Below are 22,965 nucleotides of genomic sequence, written 5' to 3'. Positions count from 1 at the left end.
AAGTACTCGACAAAATTTAGTCTAATAAAATAATACTTACTTACATAAAAAAGTGCAAATTAAATGTCTTACCTACGAGCTTACAATAATGTTTATCTTAATGACTAAATAAATCCTAACGTCTAATTAAGTAGCAGTTACATTACTCAAGAATCAATAACTTGATATATTTATATTCTAAATCGTTTACTTAGTGCTAGTGCTTAGTTGCTATTTACCCCCTGCCTAAGATGGTTAACCTATTTGGAGAATTGATTAAATTAATTAATAAAAATGTGTACATAGAGTATATAGGTATAAATATTACCAAAATACACAAGTAAAGCAGTGTTGAATTAGGTGTTTCAGCTCACGTAATTGCAGAACGGTGAATAGAACTTTTGAAAGGAATTACCATAATGTATGTATTACTTTATAACCCGACTTTAAAATAAAGGTTACGTCAGAACACCGTCATTAATAGTAGTTTATGTGGCTGCTACATAATGAAAGGCATTAAAACTCGAGTGTGGGTTTATGAAACGAACGTAGTGAGTTTCATAATAGAATCACACGAGTGTTTTAATGCCTTATTATGTACAGTTACATACACTGCTTTATCTACACACATATTATAAACTTTCTATGATATATTCACTTACCTCATATTACAGCCGATATTGGGGCATAGTTGCTCTCTGGCGGAATTCGCGGATATGAGGTGGCGTCTCCGAAATATCTTTATCGCACATTTTACAGGAAATTTTTGCTAGAGTTACTTTAAAAACAACATAACAAATTATTTTCTACCTACAAACTAATTAAAAAATAAACTGCACGTCAAATGGCGGCAAAGAAAACTTTTTTAACGCATGTCACGCATCCGTAGTTTTTTTTTATTCAGACAAACTAGAGTGGGGGTCGATTGCCATATCGTTCGATACCAACTAACAAGCGAGATTTGTCAAATTTGTATGCAATTGACATTTCATTTCGAATAAAACGTCATCACGACTGATATTAGAATAGAGGTCAAATCAAATTTCTTTGTTTTTCAGAGATGTTCGAAATTTGAATAAAATAATATTATCGAAATCGATGTTATTATTTAGCAATACAAACATTTTCACAGATAAAAAATTTGCTGTAACAAAACAGTTTATCTTAATGTTGGCCATTATTTACGGATTTTGAAGGCATCATAGAGGGTTTATGATATGTGTGTAGATAAAAGTATATATATAGTTCCAGATTGATGACAGTTCTGATGATGGGATCCATAAGGAATTGAAAGAACTCCTCAAATATTATAGGCTCTACATAGCGATTTTTGTATTTTTATCAACATACAAAATCATTTGCATTCAAAAAGTGCCCTTTGTTAAAGTGGAACTGCTGACGAAGATCAGACGTCGTTTGGCGATTTGTCTTCTTCGTTGAGATTGTGAAGCAAAGTAAGGTTTTAAGGAACACTTCTGCAAGGTCTACCCGAATAGGTCTAGACTAAGGCCGAGTAGAAACTTCAATTATTTTAATTATGTTGAAATCAATATAGAGATATATAAAGTCATATATAGCTCCAGAATGTTTAAACGATAATTTTACATGGACATTTTGTTAATTCATACATAGTAAATTTATTAATTCCTTTCTTCATATCTAATAAGTTCTGCCTATTAAAATAAAAATAAACTCAATTTTATGTAAGTTTTATGTACCTATACCCTTGTATTTAAATTAAAATGTCAATTCGATTACTTCGAATTCACGTATCTGTAAAACAACCCAAAACGATATACGTACCGGCCAATAATATATCACCTTTGAGTGTTTTTGTATGAGCTTGTATAGAGTAAACAATATAGGTTAGTTTGTAGATTGCTCATTTACTAGTCATTTTATACAAATATAAAATGAATATTGCAATGAAATACTGTGAATTACAATAGGATATGTACCCAGCATATTACTAAAAAACCTCTAGTAAAATAATGAAATTAACACATACATTAAAAAAAACCTCTATGAAAAAAACCATTACACGAGGCTAATTTTCCAAAACAGTGAGGTGGAAGTCTCTCATAAATAAATAAATAAAGTTATACCGTAAAAACATGGAGGTGATATATTATTGGCCGGTACTGTTAGAGTAAAGTCAATGTTCTGTACATCTCGAGAACAGAAATACAACCTATATAATATTAGATATAAAGAGTAGATTGTCTTTAGGATTATGCTAAGTTTTTATCGTCACAGGATTTCTTTGGTACTTTAAGTAATTTTGGTCCTAAATGATTAGTAAGTAGGTATCCTATGGGGGTGGTGATGATTATGGCTTGAACCAGGAGTCGCAGTATGTTGACTGCGCACGCCAAATCGTTTTCGTAATTCTGGTGGGGCCCCCGGGAGATGACCGCCGTTAGAGCCGTTGGCGCCAAAACAGCCTGGAAGCAGTTTGTGAGATAAAAATAGAGTCCATAAATTGTATGTCGCAATGAAAAAGTGAACAGTGATCAACGGTGGCCAACGTTCCCATCCCCAAGTTGGCCAGAGTTGATCACAGTATATTTTTTTCATTGTGATTGACATCTGTATATACAATCTATATATTGCAATATGGTACGTACCCACAATAAAAAAGGAAAATTAATATATTTATTAAAATGTATTGACATATTAAGTATTATCATTGAAATAAAGTCCGTGTACGCTAACACAGCACACCATCCTTGGTTACCTAAGTAGTACAGCGCGACCATTGTCACTGCCATGTTGGTGCAGAACAAGTGTAGATGGATACTTCATATTTTAGAAAATTCCAACAGTTACTGTCTGGATATTTTGTGTAAAATTTCAAAACAATCCGAAGGTACATATGATATTGTAAAATAGTAACTAGCTTGTTATTTTATTTTATTGTTTCCATTTTAGTCTATAAAATAATAACCTGCCCTAAAGATTGATAACAGCCATTTTTTAGTAGGATTTTGTACGTAAGTAGGTAGGTACGGTGCGTATCTACGTGATTATATAGCATACCTACTTATGTTGTACACCTCACTTCGCCCACTTAGCCGAATCCCAGCCTGTGTCATTTCAGCGTCAGCGGGTAGGCAGATAAAAAAAAAACATCTTGTCCGTATTATGAATATGTATGTCTTCATAAATTGATCAAAACAGTCAAATCTACCTCGACTATGGATTTGGGTACCCAGGTGCAGCAAACGAAGAGTCTTTCCTTGAGGGTCATGTCCCAGCAGACGAGCGCTGCCGTCGTTAGTCTCACAGTCAAACAGATCAGTAGAATTGCTAACCCAATTAACATAACATCCCACAGATGATTGTCAATCTGAAAAAAAAAACAACATGAAACTCAGTCAATTTAATGTAATTATTTTTCTTTGATTTTTTTACGTAAGAACGTGGTAAGAACTAACCGGACATGTTATTGGTGTGGGTTTCGAAAAATATATAATCTTTAGGGATTAGCTGTGGATTAGTGTCTACATGCCGTGAAAAGTCAAAACACAGGCAGATAAACAGACTAGTAGATTTCGTATCTTTAATTGTATGTACGTAGTATGTACTACATACCTACATTTTTTTGAGATAAAAGCGCTTTTTAAGTTAAGTTTTTATTACTCTAAATATATTTACTCGTAATTGAAAGAGCAAAAATAAGCGTGACCTTGTTTTCGTATACGTTTACGCCTACGTAACCTCACAACGTTTGATTATATTCGTATTTAGTCCTGGATAATTTTAACAGTGTAGTAGTCTCGATCGCTGGCCAATCTGACGCGAATTTAGAGTCGCCGAGATGAAAGAAAAAATTACCAACTGTCACGATGACATTCATATCTTTTTCGCGCGCCATATAACGCACATGTCGCTTTATGAACAATTTATGTTTTATTGAGTAATTCTTAGTTTTTCCCGTAATAATCAATGCAGTTATACCTAAAAAGACGATATGCGGTGCAAAGTGCACATGGAAAGTGAAAGTTATAAAATATCGGAACGTAAGTACAAGATAATTGAAGCAGTCTTCATTTTCCAAATTCTTGCTACTATAAGGTGCTAAAAGTGTTCCCGTGGGGAAACTTGGAGGTGTGATACAATAGTTTATGTACTTATCCTCACTTTATTATAAAATACCTATACAATTTTGTATCTAGTTCTTATACATTCTCGTGTGACGAGTTTGTCTATGTCCTTGTGGGACATTGTTTAAGGGTTGACTTGAAAATACCCATATGTCGCGTGGCGACATGGTGTTATGTTATCTTTGTCCGTGGGACATTCTGGGAGATGTTGGCTTAAAAATATCCACATGTCGCGTGGCGACATTGTGCCTCGTTCGTGGAACGAGGGTCAGATCTTTTTAAAATGACTTCAATTACTATGCTCATTGCATAGCAAGAAACCCTTCGTCCGTGGGACAAGTAAGAGAACCGACTATTCAATAATAAAAATTAAATATATGACCAGAAACACGTCATCCGTGGGATGATAATACACGAAATGTCTTTTAATAGCTAATTAATTTCTTATAATGACACTAGCAGCTGAGATTGACCTAACAAGAAACCCAAATATCTGGATCAAATTTAGCGCATCTTGTCACAGTCATGGACGGGGTCCTGTGTCATGTACATAAATATCAACTAGCTTATTCTAGTATTGTATGCTAATTAAGTGCTGACTTATTGTTTACAAATAATAACATTATTCTGGAAGCTGCTGGAATAAAATATTTGGATTAAGGTCTGTACCAAACACTTATAATATATGCTGAATCCTTTTGAGGCATGTCATTTTTATTATTCCTTTGCTAATCAAAAATTCTGTAGCCTTATCCAGAAGAGAGGCAGTCAGTCTGCTAGCTGCATTAATACAATAAAATAAATAAGTGACTCAGTAGTGCACTTCATAGTCTTCATACCTACTCATATTATACTAATATGCAAAAGAATGCTATCAGCCTTTATAAGGACAAGATCCAGACAGCTGCCTTATTATGAAGATCAAATCTGGGGGTTCATGGCATATACTATTTTCATTAACACTTCTTACAAGCTTCCTATAGCTTAAGCTTGTTTCATAAATTTCATAATATCATATTGTTAGAACGAATTTTTTTTCCTTTTGCAGGCAGTTTGGTAAATTGCCATACATGTTGACTAATACATTCCTTCTAATATCATAAGGAAAAATAACCCTTCAAGGGTTACTCAATTCAATTCAATTATAAATATAAATACTAATTTATTTTAGCCACTCTCACAAGAAACATAAATATCACAACAAATTATGATAATATTTCTTATTCTTATTCTTGATATGTTCCCGGATAGCCCAGTCAGTTGTGCATTAAAATTTTTAAGTTCTCAAAGCCCAATTGCCTTTGGTGAAAATAATCAAACAATACCATTTCCTCCAGAAATATGAATTATATATTGAATTAAATCAAGAGTTTATTCCTCCTTCAAATTACAGATAATGAACAGTAAGTTGTATAAAATACAAAACTGTAGGTGAACAAGGGTACTTACAATACCAAAGACTATACATAGAAAATTTTAATCAGTCAGCCATTGGATGGATGTCTAATATCAATAAATTATAAATTCTGAGCAAGTCCAAAGCTCCAAACTCTCATTTATTAAAATTATTTACCAAACTTTTGGGCCTTTTATAAAGGCAAGGCAAATTGTGGCAACATTTTTCCTACAATTGCTTGGAACCCTTTCACAAGATGGTAGGGTTCAATTTAGCACGAGCTCAGATTTCGATACATTTGTGATAAGGAAATAGAAATTTAATGGATATGTAAGTAATATTAAATAGGTAGGTAGGTTATATAAGTAGGTAGGTAGGTAGATAATAATGTAGGTTTATAGGTATTATGCAATAGTCATATCACATTTCCCAACATTTAAACATTAGTGTCCCCGTTACCTGGTATTGTTTGGTTTTGAAGGGTCTACTAACTTTAAGCCTAAGACATTAAATAAAACAACATTATTAGTTAGGTATGTACTAGAAAGATTCTTATCCAGTGTTCGAATGTTTGATACCTCTTGGTACTGTAAAATTACTTTAAACGGTTGGGGGATGATGATGATGATGGACCTGATGAAGACAATTATCGATAATAGAGCTGAAATGGAAAAAAGAATTGGATTCCAAAAAGAAAAATATGCTTTATGCCATAATGAGCAATTCCTATATATTTTTATTTTATTTGTAATGATATAATTAATCGATTATATTTATATAATCAGTAGTGAATTGAAATAATTTCACAAATACAATAAAATTCACAACAGATCATATTGTTGCATTTCATTTATATCGTTTTTTATATACTTTCTGTATGAATATGTTCAGTATAGATAAAACAGAAGTTGGAAAGACCTTTTAGCAGTAAGACTGTCCAAACTGATCTATGAAGTTATTTGTGGCATTTAACAGAGCATTTGAGACAAACTTTCTGTTCATAATAACTCATAATTATGATGTAATGAGAATAGTCATTTTCTGTTTTTCATTGTATTTCGGATTCTCAAGGCTAATGCTTATGTTGTAATTGATTCATGGTTTTTATTATGGAATTATGCAGGAAACGCCACAGACCGATCCACATACATATGTGGTGGTAATTTCACACATTTTCAATATAATAAGAATTTATATTATCTGAACCAAATTATAGGTTGTTTCGGTTCAAATTGCTTACTTACTAACTCATTTAGAATCTTTTGTCAGATTCAGTAGGTAGTGGTTGAGAAATACTAGAACAAATAATTGAAAGATATGATTCTTTATCTCTAACAGCATCACCTTTTTATATTCCTAGATGTATATAGACATTAAATAAAATATATTAAAAGACAACGTGAAGCTTGTTTTAGATAGGGAAGCAATTTAGAATATTTTAAGTGTAGGATGTATTATTTATATTACCCCTTATAGCATAGTAATTGACTATTACTTACTTAGCTTAGTTAAGTGGTTACTTAACAACTTTTTAAATAAGGGTGCTTAAATCCCTTCCAACATAAACTATCTAATGTTTAATCACCATGTACATTTATTAGTACTATTGTTGAAAGTTGTTTAAACAACTCCGAGCATGTCCTAATCTCCCAAGATACACCAGGTCTGGGAAAAGAAGAGTGGTATTCAGACTTTAAAATATGGACATGATACAATCTATTACGCTTAATTGCGTGAATGTGAAGCAATGAGTGTCTTCTTAAGGGTGTATGTTACAAATAATAAATCAACTTGAGATTTTGAAAGTAAAATTACAGTCTTAGATATTTCATGTTTCAACAAATAATACAGTTCCTTTTATTTTTATGTTTATTTAAAACAGCAATACTCTTTAAAATCTTTAGAGAAGAGAAATTAATAATAAAGACTGCCACGCCACGTTTTTCCTTTACTGGGTAATGCCCCGAAAATATGACTGTCTAGACTCAATTTATTATTGTTTATGAATAAATAAATGAAATGAAATATGTATTTATTGGAATAAACAAATATAATATAAGAGAAAACTATAACATCATAATGTCTTAAAACCTTGTCTGATGTGTCTTAGACAAGCAACAAGAAAATAAAGGGTAGATAAATAGTAACGAATAAATATCTTTTATCTTTATCTTTGACAGTTCTCATGTCTTCTTTCTTTTATGGAGGCTTTATATTTATATACCGCAATATAGGTACATTATTACATATTTTCTTTACATTTTCTAATTATGATGTCTCACATTGGTCAAGATAAAGATCATAGTATATGGGTAGGTCTCACCAGTGAACATAATGTTTTAAGCATAAAGGGATGCTCCAGATAACTACTCTGTTACTGTCTGCTGCTCTTGTTAGATATGAATTATCTTTACATCATAACTCAAAACTCTTATCTTTACATGTTCAAAACTTTGAACGCAGTAAGTAAATCTCTGATTCTCAGAGTATTTACCCATTAAAGTAGTATAAGTTCAAAACCTAATTTTATTATTGGTAATTCTCATGTAATTGGTCGGAGAATTTTTTAAAATTTCTCTGCTTTTTGCCAGGAAACTCAAAAGCCGATTTTGATATTTTGAGATTTCTCATAGCGACTTGTTTATTTTGCCTTAATTTTAATTTTTTTATGAAATATAGAGATAGGTATAGGTTTCCATGATAGATAATATATAGATATACATATTCTTGCCAAAAATACAAGTGCTTGTTTTTGGGTAGATTTTTGAGACATTTATTTTTACAAATTATTTAATTATCTTCTCTAAACATCTACACTGTTAAAATTATCCAGGACTAAATACGAATATAATGATAGGATTAAACGAACTTACCTGAAGTGAAGTTCAATCCTGATTATATGAAGTATTTAGTCCTGGATAAGGGGTATCCCCACCCTCCTCGAGTAACCTTGAATCCATGGTTACTTCCCATTTAGTGCATGAATACTCTAAACTATATGAATGTCATCGTGACAGTTGGTAATTTTTTCTTTCATCTCGGCGACTCTAAATTCGCGTCAGATTGGCCAGCGATCGAGACTACTACACTGTTAAAATTATCCAGGACTAAATACTTCATATAATCAGGATTGAACTTCACTTCAGGTAAGTTCGTTTAATCCTATCATTACTTATTATGAAATATTGAAGCTGTCTATAAGAAAGTAGCCTATTATAATCATATAACCAATTTTATATGATATAGTAAATGTATAAGAAGTATGTAAACAAACATTAATAATAAATAACATAAGAATTAAAACTAATAATAAACTAAACGTATAGCGGGTGTAGGTATAATAATAACCGGCACTGAAGTTAAACAGTTTATTATACTTAAAGAACACGGTTTATGATACAATACAGTCCACTATACGTTAAAATTACTAAAACTATTACAATTCAATGCTATGATACTCGTGATCAGTCGTAGGGTCGGATACGCGCACACGTCTATACACAAAGGTACCGGCTACCGAACTAAACTCGCGCGCAGCGCTGTTGCCATCCGCGCGATGCTCAAACATGGCCGCGCACGCGACTACTATAAATTGACCCGCGGCTTAGTCTGTTAATACGCGAGCCGGGGTCTACTTAGATTAGCTCTATTGGGAAGATGCCCACTAGGCGTGCTATCTCGTACTAACGCACGCTTAGGCATCCCGTCTCTGTCACACGCTATAAACGTCTAATATGCGCTTAAAACCCCACATCGTACCCGGCTCAAAAGTCCCTTCGTTTTCTCAAATATTCAAGGAAAAGTGGTCAATTAAACAAACTTTGTTATTATTCAACAACGACGGGACTTAATCGCGTAAGTAAGTCCCGTCGTTGAATAATAATGAGTAAAAATCGTGAAAGTTTAAATCAGTGTTAAACAAACCTTGATTGATTTGTTTCCACATTATAAAAATACAACAAAACAAAAAGCACGCGTGGGTAACAAAATAATAACCGGTGTGGTTTTTCGTTCATTCAATTCTTCGATTGTTCATTCATTGCTTTGTGTGTCAATGTTGTAAACGGGTGGATTACTGCGTGATTGCCGTGATTGGTGATTATTACGCGTGGCGGCGCTCAATTAGCTGTGGCCGCTTGTTCAATAACGTTTTCTCGACATGGCCTTTGCCGAGCTATCTTTAAGAAGAAAGTGGACGGCCGCGTCACCATACAAACGTAGTCCCCATTTTCTTCTCTGGACATTATGTACAATATTTTTTCATAATTTAATGTAGGTATATTAACCATAGCTATGCCCCTATGTTTGACTTTTTTCGATTTTTTGCTTATAAACTTATAATAATTTAAAATTCGAAAGAATCTAATAGCTGTGGTTGATATACAACAAATTGTGTTAAAATATTTTCAATAATGTCAATATCCAGAGAGGAGAATGAGGACTACGTTTGTATGGAAAGGCGATTTCGCGCGGGTCCTCCACTTTAGGTGTTTCCTGTACCTATTCGAAGATTACTTGCCGAGACACTCAATTGAAATTGAATAAGTAATAAAACAAAAATAACCTATCCTATAATCATACAGTTGTTTTCATAATTTAACTATATAGTTTCTAAAAAGAAACAAAACTGCATTCAGTTTTTTAAATTCGCTTGCCTTGCCCGGGAATCGAACCGACTAAAATTACAAAAAAATAAATAAACACGCAATTTTTTTCTACTAGTCGATACAGTAAATGTTAATATAACATTTCTTCAGGAAACTTTTTTAGGTCTTACACTCGTCTGTCGTACAAAATATCCATAAAATCGAATATTTAGTACTCAAGAATATTTTTAGACAAGCGAAATTGAAGAAAAAAACAAAGAAAAATCTTTGTGTTCAATGTAGTTTTGTTTCTTCAGAGTCCAAAACATGCAGAGGCGGTAAACGGAGTCTTCAATAAACCAGCAGTTTTATTAACACCGATTATTAACGCCTGATTCTAACTTTACGATATCTGAGCATGGAAACTATATAAAGGAGCAAAATCTCTATGTATGAAAAGTGTCGATAAAAAAACAGTAATTAGGCGGCGCCACCATACACCGAAATAATACCAAAAACCACCTACGTAATTTGGTCGGGTTATTTGTTGCCTTCTATGGTACATGTCATACTCATGTCCCAGAGCCTACCTAGCGCTACCTAAACTACTACCTAAGCTACCTAAAGCTGGTCACTTTTGCATAATTCTGCCATAAGAGATTGTCGTCCTTTCTATACCGTCCACATATGTGAGTGTCAAAAGTTACGTTTTTGTTTGAAGAAACGTCACCTTGACACTGACATGTCAGAATAAGGCCGTATGTAGCTTTCCATCACAGAAAAGGGCCCTTATACCTACTTATGTGCATAAGAACTCTTCTTTGATAGAAGCCACATATTTTCTATAAAATAAAATAGGTACTTTTTGATGACCTACCATAACAATATTTAAAGATGATTCCAAGTAAATAAATTACCTGATCATTTTGAGTGGCTCTCTGGCTCTAACACCTTGAATATTACCTAATAGGTACATGCCTACTTAAGCAATTCCTTGAAAGTTCTCTATTATGCACCTGAGCATGTCAGACACACTACTTGGAGGAGCCTGGAAGATGCAGATGCCGCATGAATTTAAAAATACCGGTTAAACCATTTTATATTCATATCAGACAAACACCAAAGTTTACCGGAGACCACGGATGCTGCAAAGTATGGAAAGCTTCGGGAACTAATAACGAAGTTGAATTCATTTCGCAAAAAAAAAGAACCCGAGCTATGTGCGTTGTAGCCGTTGTAGGGTAACACCCACAAAAAGTACTCAATTAGAAACGTCCTTGTCCAATTTAGGAGCATTTCTTGAAATTTTTTGCCCATTTTGTTTATTTATATTTGTATAGTACTATGAGTGAGCTTGAACAAATTCTGCTTTTTTCGTATTTGTTGTTATAAAAAATAATGTTGTACACAAGTATATTTGCTAAATTGAGGACCATTTTGTGGCATTTACGAGTACCGTAAAATGGGGTGAGTAGGGTTCGCGTGGAGAGTTGGGTTATGAATGGGGAGAGAAGGTATTAAAGGGGGGTGAGATGGGTTTTTAGGGCTACTGCTACAAACATAATGTATTCCAATTTAAAATGGAGCTATAGTAATACTCATAATATAAAAAAAATCGATCCAACAATCTTCCAAAATCACCATTGTATGAAAACCCATCTCACCCCAATTACGAGGGACTACGGGGTGAGGTGGTTTTTCCTGTTTATCGTAAAAGTTATGAAATGGAACTACCCAAAATAAAATAAAAACTAAAATACAAACGTCCGGAACACTTATTATATATATACACCATTCAGTTTGCATATGTAAAAATAAAATGTTATCGAGGTTTGAATGTCAGATTTGCTCCTACTCACCCCATTTTACGGTAACTGTATTGTTTGTTCGTGTTGAGTTGTTATGTGTTGCCCCAAGGTGCGAAAGTCCATTTACAGAAACCTGTCTAGGTACGAATATGCTATGTTTGATGATGATGATGATATATGATGCCGCCATAGTAAGGCAGTGTGTTTATTTATTTTATCTATACATAATTATATCATATACCCTATTACATTCTAAGACAAGTTCAAAAACCGCAAACTACGGCCAGGCGCCGGCATAAAGATAAATAGTTTTGTTTAAATTCGATTTTACAATTACTATTAAATTCCAAACATCTATCCTCTCTATCCCAACATCAGTCGTGAAGATGTTTTATTCAAAAGAAACAATTTTGAAAAATCTCGCATGTTCCTCGGTATCGAACGATATGGCTATTGGGGCCGACTCTAGTTTATGTCTGAAAAAAAAAACTACGACGAAACGAACTACGACATGCGTGACAAATGTTTTCATTTACCGCCAAGTGACCTTTAGTTTGAATCGTCGCAAAAATAGTTTGTTTCGTGTAAAATGTGCGTTAACCGTTCGATCAATCAGCGATCATAAGTGAGCGATATTTTAGAGACGCTACCTGATTTCCGCAACAGAGCAACGATGCCGCAATGCCGGTCGTAGCATGCGGTTCCTGAACACATCTTAGAGAGCTTATAATATGTGTGTAGACAAAGTAGTGTATCTGACTGTACATAATTTTGTAGCAGTATTGATGTAGCAGTCACATAAACTGTTTACTATTAAAGAGAAACTTACCACAAAGAAAGTGCCCGTATAAGCAAACACAGCAGGCTCACAGGCAGCCCAAAACACCCGGTAAGCTGTAGACGCGGAGTTGTTGTTGAGTTTCCACCCGTCTCGCGCCCAGAACATCGCGGCTGTTGCGTTGCAGGCTAACACAGCGACTCCAGCTAAACATTCAAATCAAACATTATTTCTAACTTGAGTACAACTTAGTAAATCTAGTTATGCTGGATGATGTAGATATATAAGCTTAAGTTAAGTAAGCATTGCTCTACTTGTGATATTCTTTCTTTTGGTACAAATAAATAAATAAAATATTTATTGTAACGTAACGCTTCAGGTAATTCTCTCAAAGTGCAATTAGGCATTAGACAATAATTTGCTTTCTATCGGTGGAGTCGCGGGCTGTTGTCTCTTTTAGTAGGTAAGTGTCTAATTTAGTCTTCATAATTGTAAAATTGTTCTGAATTTCGTTCTATCGGAAACCATATTTACTGATAACTTTCACTTTCACATTATCCAAATTTTATATTAGTTGCAAATAAATTAAAATTTTAGAATTAAACGTTAATTAAAAAGTTTTGACGGTTTAAGAAGTACCTACATACCGGTTCCAGCCCATCCTAAGCGCACGAGGATAAAGTTGGCGAAGAGTCCACCGACCACCACAAACAGAACCCGGAGCTCCACGACGTAATAGTCCCGCGAGTGTGGTGCTAGCCCTGCCAGGATGCCCCACGCGACCCCCAGTATCACGCCCACGAACAGAGTCGATCCAGCCTGATAACAACAAAATAACACACTGCATGATTTACAGGCTAGTGAGGTATATTTTATTTTTGTCATACTGATTCATTTGACTAATCTCCCACTTTACATTCATTTATTTTAATCTGTTAACATTTCACGATTCTTCTAAGTTACGACTTAATCCGCAGGTACATTAAAACAGTCCTAAAAATTTACTTATAGAAATAAAATCTATATGGAAAATAAATATACAAAGGAATCAAGTTTTTAGACTAAGATATTTTTGTCTATGAACTTAGTACAACCGACGGACTCATCGACGTATTTTAGCAGATAGTTATGAAACTTCACCTACCATAATATTTAAGCAAACGTAAATAAAATAAACAGAAATTTTGGTGCTCTAATTAAACACATTTTGTATCGAAATTTCAATGAAAAGTGACCAGTTTCCATTGCTCTTGAGTGTCTTTTAACTCAGTAGATATTTTGAGATTGTAACATTTAAGTAAAAACCAGAAACGGTATAAAATAATATTGTTAATTTATTACCTAAATTATTTTCCTGGAATTGCATTCAACTGCAGAGTGGAGACGATGGAGAATTATTATTCGTAGACCAACCGACACAGTTCGTTTAACGCTGTGGCTAACCGCCTGCAGTTATAAAACGGCTTAAAATAAATAGTCTATCGATTCGACATGTATATGGTAGAATGCGGTACGGTACGGTATGGGGTACGGTAGATATTTTTAAAAGGTCACTGGCATGCAAGTTTGATGTTGTAGGTACATAGGCAGAAGCATGCACGTGGAAAATATGCGCGCTGCATGAGTAGCATTCATAGTCATAATAAGTATCATTGTAAACGAAATACGAATGAGGAATGAGCTGCTTGCCAATTCCGGGAAATCCCAGAGGAATACAGAAGGCACTGACGTGCATATAGAACTCTTGCAAGCCTAGCAAGCACGTCTTGCCTTGTCGCAAAAGACTTTGTACGTCAAGTTGCGCTTAATGCTTTATAAATGAAATTGCACAAGACAAAACAAGATGTGCTGTACAGGAGTAACAAAAGTTCGTGCCATTATTTGTCATCAACATAGCGTAAAATACCTTGATATATTTATACAATTCGGTTTCTTCCGTGAATATAAAGCTGAAGATGAGTCCGTAGACGCCGACGCTGAGCGCGGTGTCGGTGCCGCCCGCGGTGCTCACCAGCTGCGCCCAGTTGCGAGCGGAGCCGCTGGCGGCGCTTAGACTCGCGACGCCGGGCATCACCACCGCCCACGACAACGAGCAGTATACTGAACCAAGTAGGAAACCTGGAAAATAGTTCTTAACTTTATATTAACTACCTATAAATAAAGAAAACGAAACTGAAAATGGGCCCCTTTGTATATAATTTGCCTTTTTAGTTGCATTTTCCTAATCTTCAATGCATTTCGCTTAATATTCATGTACACTAAATAGTTTATTGTTTTCCCTTGACTTGAGTGTATTACTGAATTATTATATGTAACTCTTAAAAATTAAGTATTTAGGATGCTTCTGACTTCAAAAGAGTTGTGTTATGGCAACTATTATACATATAGTTAGCCATATCTAAGTCCACTTCAATTTTGTATACTATAGCACATGTATACATAAATTAACAAGCTACATTTCATTGTTTTTAAACATTGGAAAATAATAAAGTTACGATATCTTCATGCTATGTATGTATGTAGGTATTCCAAAACTGAATAAATCAATTTAACAAACACGGATAAACAAACTGGAACCTGAAAATTCATTCATTACGCTACTACAATTTAATTGTCTGCGCAGTATTCAACGGGCTATTTGCTTGCGACAGTTTAAAATCCACAAAACAAATTGAAGGAAGACTTAAATGTGAAAATAATAAACGAAACGAGTATTGAATGCTGTTTCCACTTTGAGGTTTTGTTTGTAAATCAGGGCTGTAATTGAGGCAGCAACGACAGGTATGAGTTAAACGTGAGCGCTTCAGGGATGTTATTCGCAACGCTTATCGTCAAGCCACAATAAACGCAATGTCTGATTACAAATTGTTATCACGGCGCTAGATATCAAGTTAAACAGGGAAGAACTAACAGTTGAGACTAAGTTTCTTGTGAATTAGGTTGTAGAAGTGAGTCCTGAGTACAAAGAGCGAGCGCAAAGCGAGCCTGAATGCCAGCAGCGCTTCTGCCGCTTTCAATAATTCACGCCATGCGGTGAAAATGCATTCAAACCCCTTGCAATACGAGTCCCGCTGCAGATTTTATTGAATTGGCTTTGTACCGCACACTACGCTCCCCATTGTGTTCTGCGGCCGTGACAAATTTTATTTTATTACTCTGGGTATATGGAGCGTGACATTCACTAACGATCGCAAATCGGAACTTTATATTGGAAATTTTGCACAGGAGAAATCTTGATTACTTATAATAATGTTATCTACATGGTTCATCTGAGTCCGTGTGTACCTATTGGTATTAAGAGTCCGCAGTAGGCTCGATTCTCCATGCAAACGGAGTTACGTTCTCATTTTAAAACGACTAGCTAGATTGCTCTGAAACTTTGTATTTACAATAGGATAAGGTATATCTAATTATCTATGGCTGTACTTAGTTTACGTCGCTTCAGATACCATAGTTAAAAAAATACAGCCAATTTAAGTTTTTCATACAAAACTTGTTTTTGCTCTATTTCGTTTGCTTTATAAGCTGTAGCTACATAAACTAATTACAGGCATAGATATACCTCATGTCATTGTATGTGCAAAGTTTTATTACAATATTTACAATACAATACAACAAGGCCAAACAACAATAAGGCATTCCATTTGTATGGGAAGGTGAAATTCTTCCGAGCTTTCTGCGGAATTCATTATAAGTATACCTATCATAATAATATTTTATAGTTGTACCTAATTGTGTTGTTCATACCAATACAATATATAATACATAACATGATGATGCACCGGCTACAACTTATCTGCTTTGCCCGAAGGTTGACTTACCAGAGCATGCCTTTGTTACGATCTTTTATACTTTTGTGCAATAAATTGTAGGCTCTCATTAAAAAATATAGTTATTTAATTGGACCAGCTTGAGAAAGCAGACTAAAGGGCAAGGCGCATGTAACACTTCTGGAGTTGCAGGCGTCCATACGCTACGGTGACTGCTTACCACCAGACGGGCCGTATGCTTGTTTGCCACCGACGTGGTATTAAAAAAAGTGTGTGCGTGTAATCTTTACGCGCGATTGAAGTAAAACTTCTTTGACGATGACGTTTATCGCTATATATGTAAGCACTTTGACATGTGTCCTATTGTGCGTGTGTCACTACTGAGCCTTACTTCCGCCAAAAAAGGAACTGAGTTACCCTCTAGTCGCGCCTAAAGAAGTTATACTTCAAAAACTTACCCCAAATCCACGGAAAGTTTAGCAGGAAGTGCGAACACGTCGCCACCGCCACCACCTCCACGAGCCACGGACCGCCGCCGAGCGTGGCCACCCGTTGCCAGTTGCTGCGCATGTAGTCCACATTCCATCCCAGTGAACCTTTCCCAAGAACCACTACTGGATATATTTTCCTGCAACATGCATTGTAAGTTATTTTATTTTCGATAGGGCAACAATATTTAACGCTTATATAAAAACATGTAAGTACCTACTCATTAAACATTTTGTTATGCATGTTACCCACAAGCATAAATTTTAGGTCTGTGATGTTACCACTTTGTTTCGATTTGACGTGTCAAATTTATTACCTGTATGTCAAAAGTATGCCCTTCAACTTATTTTCTACCGTAGGTAATTAATACCGTACCAAAACAAACAATATTTACTTTTAGGTATGACGAAACTACGTAACACTTACGAATTTAACTCAAGGGTCTCGCGTCAATTACTGGCCGTCGTTATTATTTTAATTCGGCGAGACACAATTTCTGGGGGCTGAGATAATTAATAAAAGAGAACATAACATCAGTGGGTCAATTGAAACTAATAATGCACCGACTCTACAAATACAAATAGATGGCCAAGGTTAGATGCACTTCCATTGCAAGCACATTTTCTTTATCTGAATGCTTGTGACAATTGCTTTTCTATCATTTTATTTTTATTTTTTATTTATGACACTGATAAGATTCTGACCTTTAACAAATGTCATTATTGCCGCATGTTTTCAAACAAATTGTCAAACGCCAGTGCTGCCAATGATTAATACAGTATGTTTCTTTTTGTTGTCGATTATTGGAAATAACTTGTTTGAAAAAATATTTTTTTATTTTTTGTTCTTATTGAAGTTAGAGCATTCCTGAGAAGTAACCCTACGTGGGATTTCAGAGTTTGTCCAATGCCTAAGGTTACCCTGTATTTCTAATGCACTTACTTATCTTACCGACTACATAAAATAGAAGCAATGAATAAGTCTACTATAAGGGTTTTTGCCGAACGAAATAACCACTGTTCATTGCTCTTAGGTGCTCATCGTTAACTATAAATCCACTGCAATAAACTGAAACATTATTGCCACTAACCTTAAAAATCCATCTATTTCAATGTAATCGCGCATATCAAGAAAACCGATATTTTGAGCAAGGATGCCAGTTAACAGGGCAGCCAACATCCCAGGCATAGTTGTAAGGGCTTGAAGGGCTTGCCCACTGCCCCAGGCTACCGCTGCCACGAGGCCAATCCGGAACCACTTCCCGCCCCACCCCCAGCCGTCGCCCCACTGGCTCCAGACCAGACCCCATGTCATTAACCCTGTAAACAGTGCCATGTTATTATCTTCATCAAATAGTGTGCACTTTTAGGGGTCAAGGATCTGATTATAAAAGGACGAGCAACAGAGCAGCAGTAATGAAAAAATGTAAATGGAAGGAATAAATCCTTAGCTAAAATAAAATAATTACTGTTATTTATTTAAACACATAGGTAAAGTACCTAGGTATTTTTTTAAATCTGAAAAGACCTCGGCGAAGATAAGAAAAAATCTTTATTGCAATTTATATAGGATGGTTAATTAAAAGTTAGTAATTAAGATAAACGCAGCTATCAACGATCCATCAAAAATCTGCAGGTATTACCGATCTATTCAAGTAATTAGATATGTTTTCGTTGCCAGAACCATTTCAGCGGTAGATAGGTAAACTTCCACAAGCGTTTGTTCCTTGGGTATCGGGTAGCATAACGTTATTTTGTGTGGTCGAAAAAAAGATAAAATACGCAAATCACGACGCGGGTGGCGTGGAAGCAGGCTACGTCAGACATTTAGCTACTTTACTTAATAATTGGCTACGTTACTTTACTTTTAATTACTAAATGTATTAATTCAATTGTGAGTTCTTGTTTTTACTTTTTACATCACAATGTATCTAAAAAAAGACATTTTAAAACCATAAAACTTTAAATTAAAATAGAACGATCTGTAAGTCGGTAACGGCTACAACGTAATGTTTAGTTTTCCATTATTTTATATTATTATAACATAGTTACACAAGTATTTTTATGACCCGTTTAAACTCAAACAATTAGTCTTTTAAAAAATCTATTACCGACATACACGTTATTATCTAGTTTTCTAATTTTAGCGTTGTAAAATTACCCACAGCTATGATAGGTATGTTTGAAGGACCGATGTTGTGCAGTAACAACAATCGTGTACAACTTTTTATTACTTGAAACTGCTGTGCTTATATTTTCTATGTTATATAATTACAACCTGGTTTGTAGTCACAAGGCCAATTAAATTATAGTATTTTATACAATCGTAATATAATGGAGAGCTTTACAGTCGAGTACCGTGTTAAGGCAACGAAGCTGGCTGAGGTACGAGATTGAAAAGCTGGATTATATCACTATTGTTTACAATTCTTTTTCTACGAGTCAACAAAAATGATATTTTTGATGAGTCTTTAATGCATTTTATGTTCGTACTTACATATTTTATCACCGACTCATAGGAATCGGTAATAGCAATCATAAGAATAAGAAGCTATTACCGGTCGTAGATATTTAATTTCATTTCATACTTACTTTTGTGAAATGTTAGGTAAGTATCTATTATTATAAATACACACACTCAAACTGACACAGATCCATCTCCCCAAACTAAGCAAAGCGTGAGTTTCTAGAAAATTCTGGAAAATTTTCATGCATATTGGAAATATAAAATTTTAATCTCCCTATAACAATGTTAGAAATTTTCTAAATAATCCATTATGAAAACTATATCACCACACCAGCCTAGGTATATACGTCTAATATATATTTCACTTAAATTTTTGATGGTTCTTCTGCTTCTCATAAATATTTGCAGGAAAAATCCGTGTCTGAATCGCGGTAGATATATATTTATTTATCAAACTGTAATCTGAAATCTTCAGCAATTTCAAATAGGGAACTTTGTAATTAGTAAAATTAAAAAAATATTGGTTTCCACATTCGGTTGGAGGCCATTATATAACGGGTACGTTAGTTTAAGTCGTATCAGGTTTTAATTATCTATATTAGACTTATAGAAAGGGGGGGGGGGGGGGGTAGGGGGGGAACACTTTTACATATAATAATTAGCAACATTTACAACTTACAAATACTCGTACCTTACCTTATTGGCATTTTTAACACTATTTAACACTATTATACTAGGAGCGGAATTCTCATAGCAGAATGTCAAGAGGAATTGACTACCTACTGTGTAAGGAATTGACTATCGACTATCGATAAATATTTGTCACAACACGACATCGTTTAAGTAATGAAATTAGACTTTTGGATTAATAAAATAATGGATAAAATAGAAATATATTTATTTTATGCTTCTTTAGTTATTTTAAATGAACTCCACAATTGGAGCAATATACTCTTAATATAGTGGAAGAATCTGCATTGTAACTTAGATATTTCTTTATTGTTTTTCTTTGAGGATTAACCATTTTAGTAACACGGCACCGGGATGGCTTATGAAAACTCAAGCCCAAAGAGCATATAATCACTTGATGTAACGTTGACGTGATTTATTTTAATATGGAGATGCAAAGAGTTTAAATGTTACAGAATAATGTAAAAAGGTGGTGATCGGTAATATGCGAAAAGATTCGATAACATCGATAACTGGAATTGTCGATGAAACACAATGGTCAATCCCTCTTGAAGTTTGATTTCTGCTATGAGAATTCCGCTCCTTGATTATAAATAATGAAGTTGGCAATATGAAATAATTACTTACCAAGTATTATTAGAGTGAATAATTGAATACATAATGATGCTGTTGTTGGCTGGTTAGTGTTCGGTTTGGTTTCCACAGTTTCTACACTGTCAATTTTATTTATTCTGTCTAAATTTTTTATTGGAAATTGCGGTCCACTGAAAAAGAAAATAACAAAACATTCAAAATAAATAATTACTTTTTAAATAAAATGTATAAGTTAAATAATATATAATTCTTAACGTCCCCCTCAGTCAGCTAGGAACCATCACTTTGAAAAACTAGTATCAAGAAACTTCTTACTATGATTGGCTTGTACTCGAAGCATCGCCTTCCCTTGGCCTGGCTGCCATTATTACTAATAATCGCTTGTCTTCATTCATCAGTTTTAATTGCTCGGAGCTATCTCGCTAACAAACAATCACTCAACCAGCCATTTGGGATCGTATTGAGAACAGGTAGATACATGGTACATATACTTACTCACGTTTCAACTTCCTCATTCAGGCATACTGTGTAGATACCGTTATCGATGACTGCTGCTGTCTCCTTATCTAGAGTAATTAAGCTAGGTAAACATTATCAAATCTGAGCGGGTCATTGTATTTACATCACAGCATCTTTGAATCAGTAGCCTATTAAGAAGATAAATTGTCCTCGCGTTCATAGAAGCTCTTTCATTTGCTTAATTTGCGCAGTTTGATAATGGATTTCCAACAATTTAAAATTAAACTATAGAAATTTAGTCATCTCTTACGTTTCTACGGGGGGTTTTATTACCTTCATTAATTTTATGTTCTCCAAACTTTACATGAAAATGGAACCCTCGAGTATTAAATATTATAACTGCCTCAAAAACTTTTATATTGTTTTTTTTGATGTGCAATTAAGTTTAAAATAAATAATAAATAGATATTCCATAAAAATAAATGTTTCTATCACTGGAAAAAGGCCACAGTTTTACACTATGTCATGGTATATCATGTGTATTTCGGTAGCGGTTATCACTATTTGGATGTAGGTATATCCGCGATGTTTCAATGTTATGTTGTGTTATGTTTGGTGGTATATCAATGATGTCCAGACCACTATAGCACTAAATAATGATATAGTAGCAACCGCGATGCTGATATAATGCTTTTTGATGGTTTAACGTTGTATGTACGTGCATATAACGGGTATTTTACCTTGCGCATTAAATATTAATTAACTCATATCATATTATTTGTGTTATTTTCATGCCCCCTCTGAATTTTAAATATTTAGTTAAATATATGACATTTATTGAAATATTTATATCTAAAGCGTGTTATGGTTACTGATATATCACGGATATACAGTTTTCTGTCGCCATCATAAATCTTTAGTTCCTCAAGAAATCTTAAGTAAAACCTCTAATCATAATTGCCGGTGTAGGACTATAGGCATTAAAAATATCTTTGATATTTTTTTAGCTTAATTGCGTGAAAAAATGGTGATATTAATGGATATGGATTGCATTATAGTTCACAAACACATCGTCATTGTTGCTAGAACAAGGTTCTTGTAATTTTTTATGTACCTACCTACGGAACCATCCTGCAAATTTTGGATATTGGCTTGAAGCTAAAGATTTCAATTTGTGATATATTAAACATCACAATTTTTGTTTTACAGCATAAATTGCTATATAAGAGTTAAATAATCTGTTATACGTTTATTTGGCACTATACTAGAGGAGAAAAAGTCATTTGAATGTCACTAGTGGTATATTAGGTTTTACTAACTGCTAGAAGTTTTAATATTAGAGTATATGTCAAATAGCCGTAAGTAAGTAGTATATAAGTATTAACGATAAGTGTAAGTACACTATTTATTTCAAATCAAGTTACAAAGATCAAAATATACGTCAAACCTTAAAACCTAAAACACAAACGTATGCACATAAAAATACACTAAAACTAACTAACTAAAAATAAGCACATTACTGATATACTATCCTACTTATACTATCAACCCCATTCCGACCCCCACCCAGCCCAAAAGTGCCAAATATGCTAGCGGCATTACCGCGCTGGATGGCAAGCGATATCTATTGGACCAAGTAGGAGCCTGAACGGGGATCGCACCCTCTGTCACGTAGACGCCGCCCCAAGTCTCTAACCAACCTCTTTGCCTCCGAACACCACGGCCCACTCGGCCCAGCCGTTTCCACCGCGACCGGAACAAAATCGTACGCTGGTTCCAGGTTGGCGTACTTTAAGCGTTTGAGCCTCGCTGCATTTTCCGCGGCTGCACCTGCCAACCTGCTA

The 22,965-nt window shown here is 34.5% G+C and overlaps 1 protein-coding gene across 1 annotated transcript; it reads right to left on the bottom strand.

Moving 5' to 3' along the window:
- Positions 1-1,682: 1,682 nt before the first annotated feature.
- Positions 1,683-21,027, bottom strand: LOC134740909 (sodium/hydrogen exchanger 9B2-like). Its single transcript, XM_063673564.1, has 9 exons — positions 20,978-21,027; positions 20,696-20,832; positions 18,003-18,231; positions 16,882-17,051; positions 14,560-14,771; positions 13,301-13,472; positions 12,705-12,859; positions 3,170-3,328; positions 1,683-2,423 (listed from the first exon to the last, which is right to left on the bottom strand). Exons 1-9 carry the CDS (start codon positions 21,025-21,027, stop codon positions 2,211-2,213), a joined length of 1,497 nt encoding a protein of 498 aa, XP_063529634.1. The 3' UTR covers positions 1,683-2,210.
- Positions 21,028-22,965: the final 1,938 nt, after the last annotated feature.

This window comes from Cydia strobilella, chromosome 4, assembly GCF_947568885.1.
Source record: "Cydia strobilella chromosome 4, ilCydStro3.1, whole genome shotgun sequence".
In the NCBI taxonomy this organism is placed as follows: Eukaryota; Metazoa; Arthropoda; class Insecta; order Lepidoptera; family Tortricidae; genus Cydia; species Cydia strobilella.
The sequence above is the reverse complement of the archived record's forward strand: the minus strand, read 5'-3'. Positions and strand labels throughout refer to the sequence as shown.

Excerpts from the sequence above, each read along its gene's own strand:
- LOC134740909 (XM_063673564.1), bottom strand. The coding sequence starts at position 21,027 with ATGGCAGCCAGGCCAAGGGAAGGCGATGCTTCGAGTACAAGCCAATCA. Across the intron at positions 14,772-16,881 it reads AAACTTTCCGTGGATTTGGG|GTTTCCTACTTGGTTCAGTA; the intron begins GTAAGTTTTTGA and ends ACTATTTTCCAG. Across the intron at positions 13,473-14,559 it reads AATTGTATAAATATATCAAG|GCTGGATCGACTCTGTTCGT; the intron begins GTATTTTACGCT and ends TGTTGTTATCAG.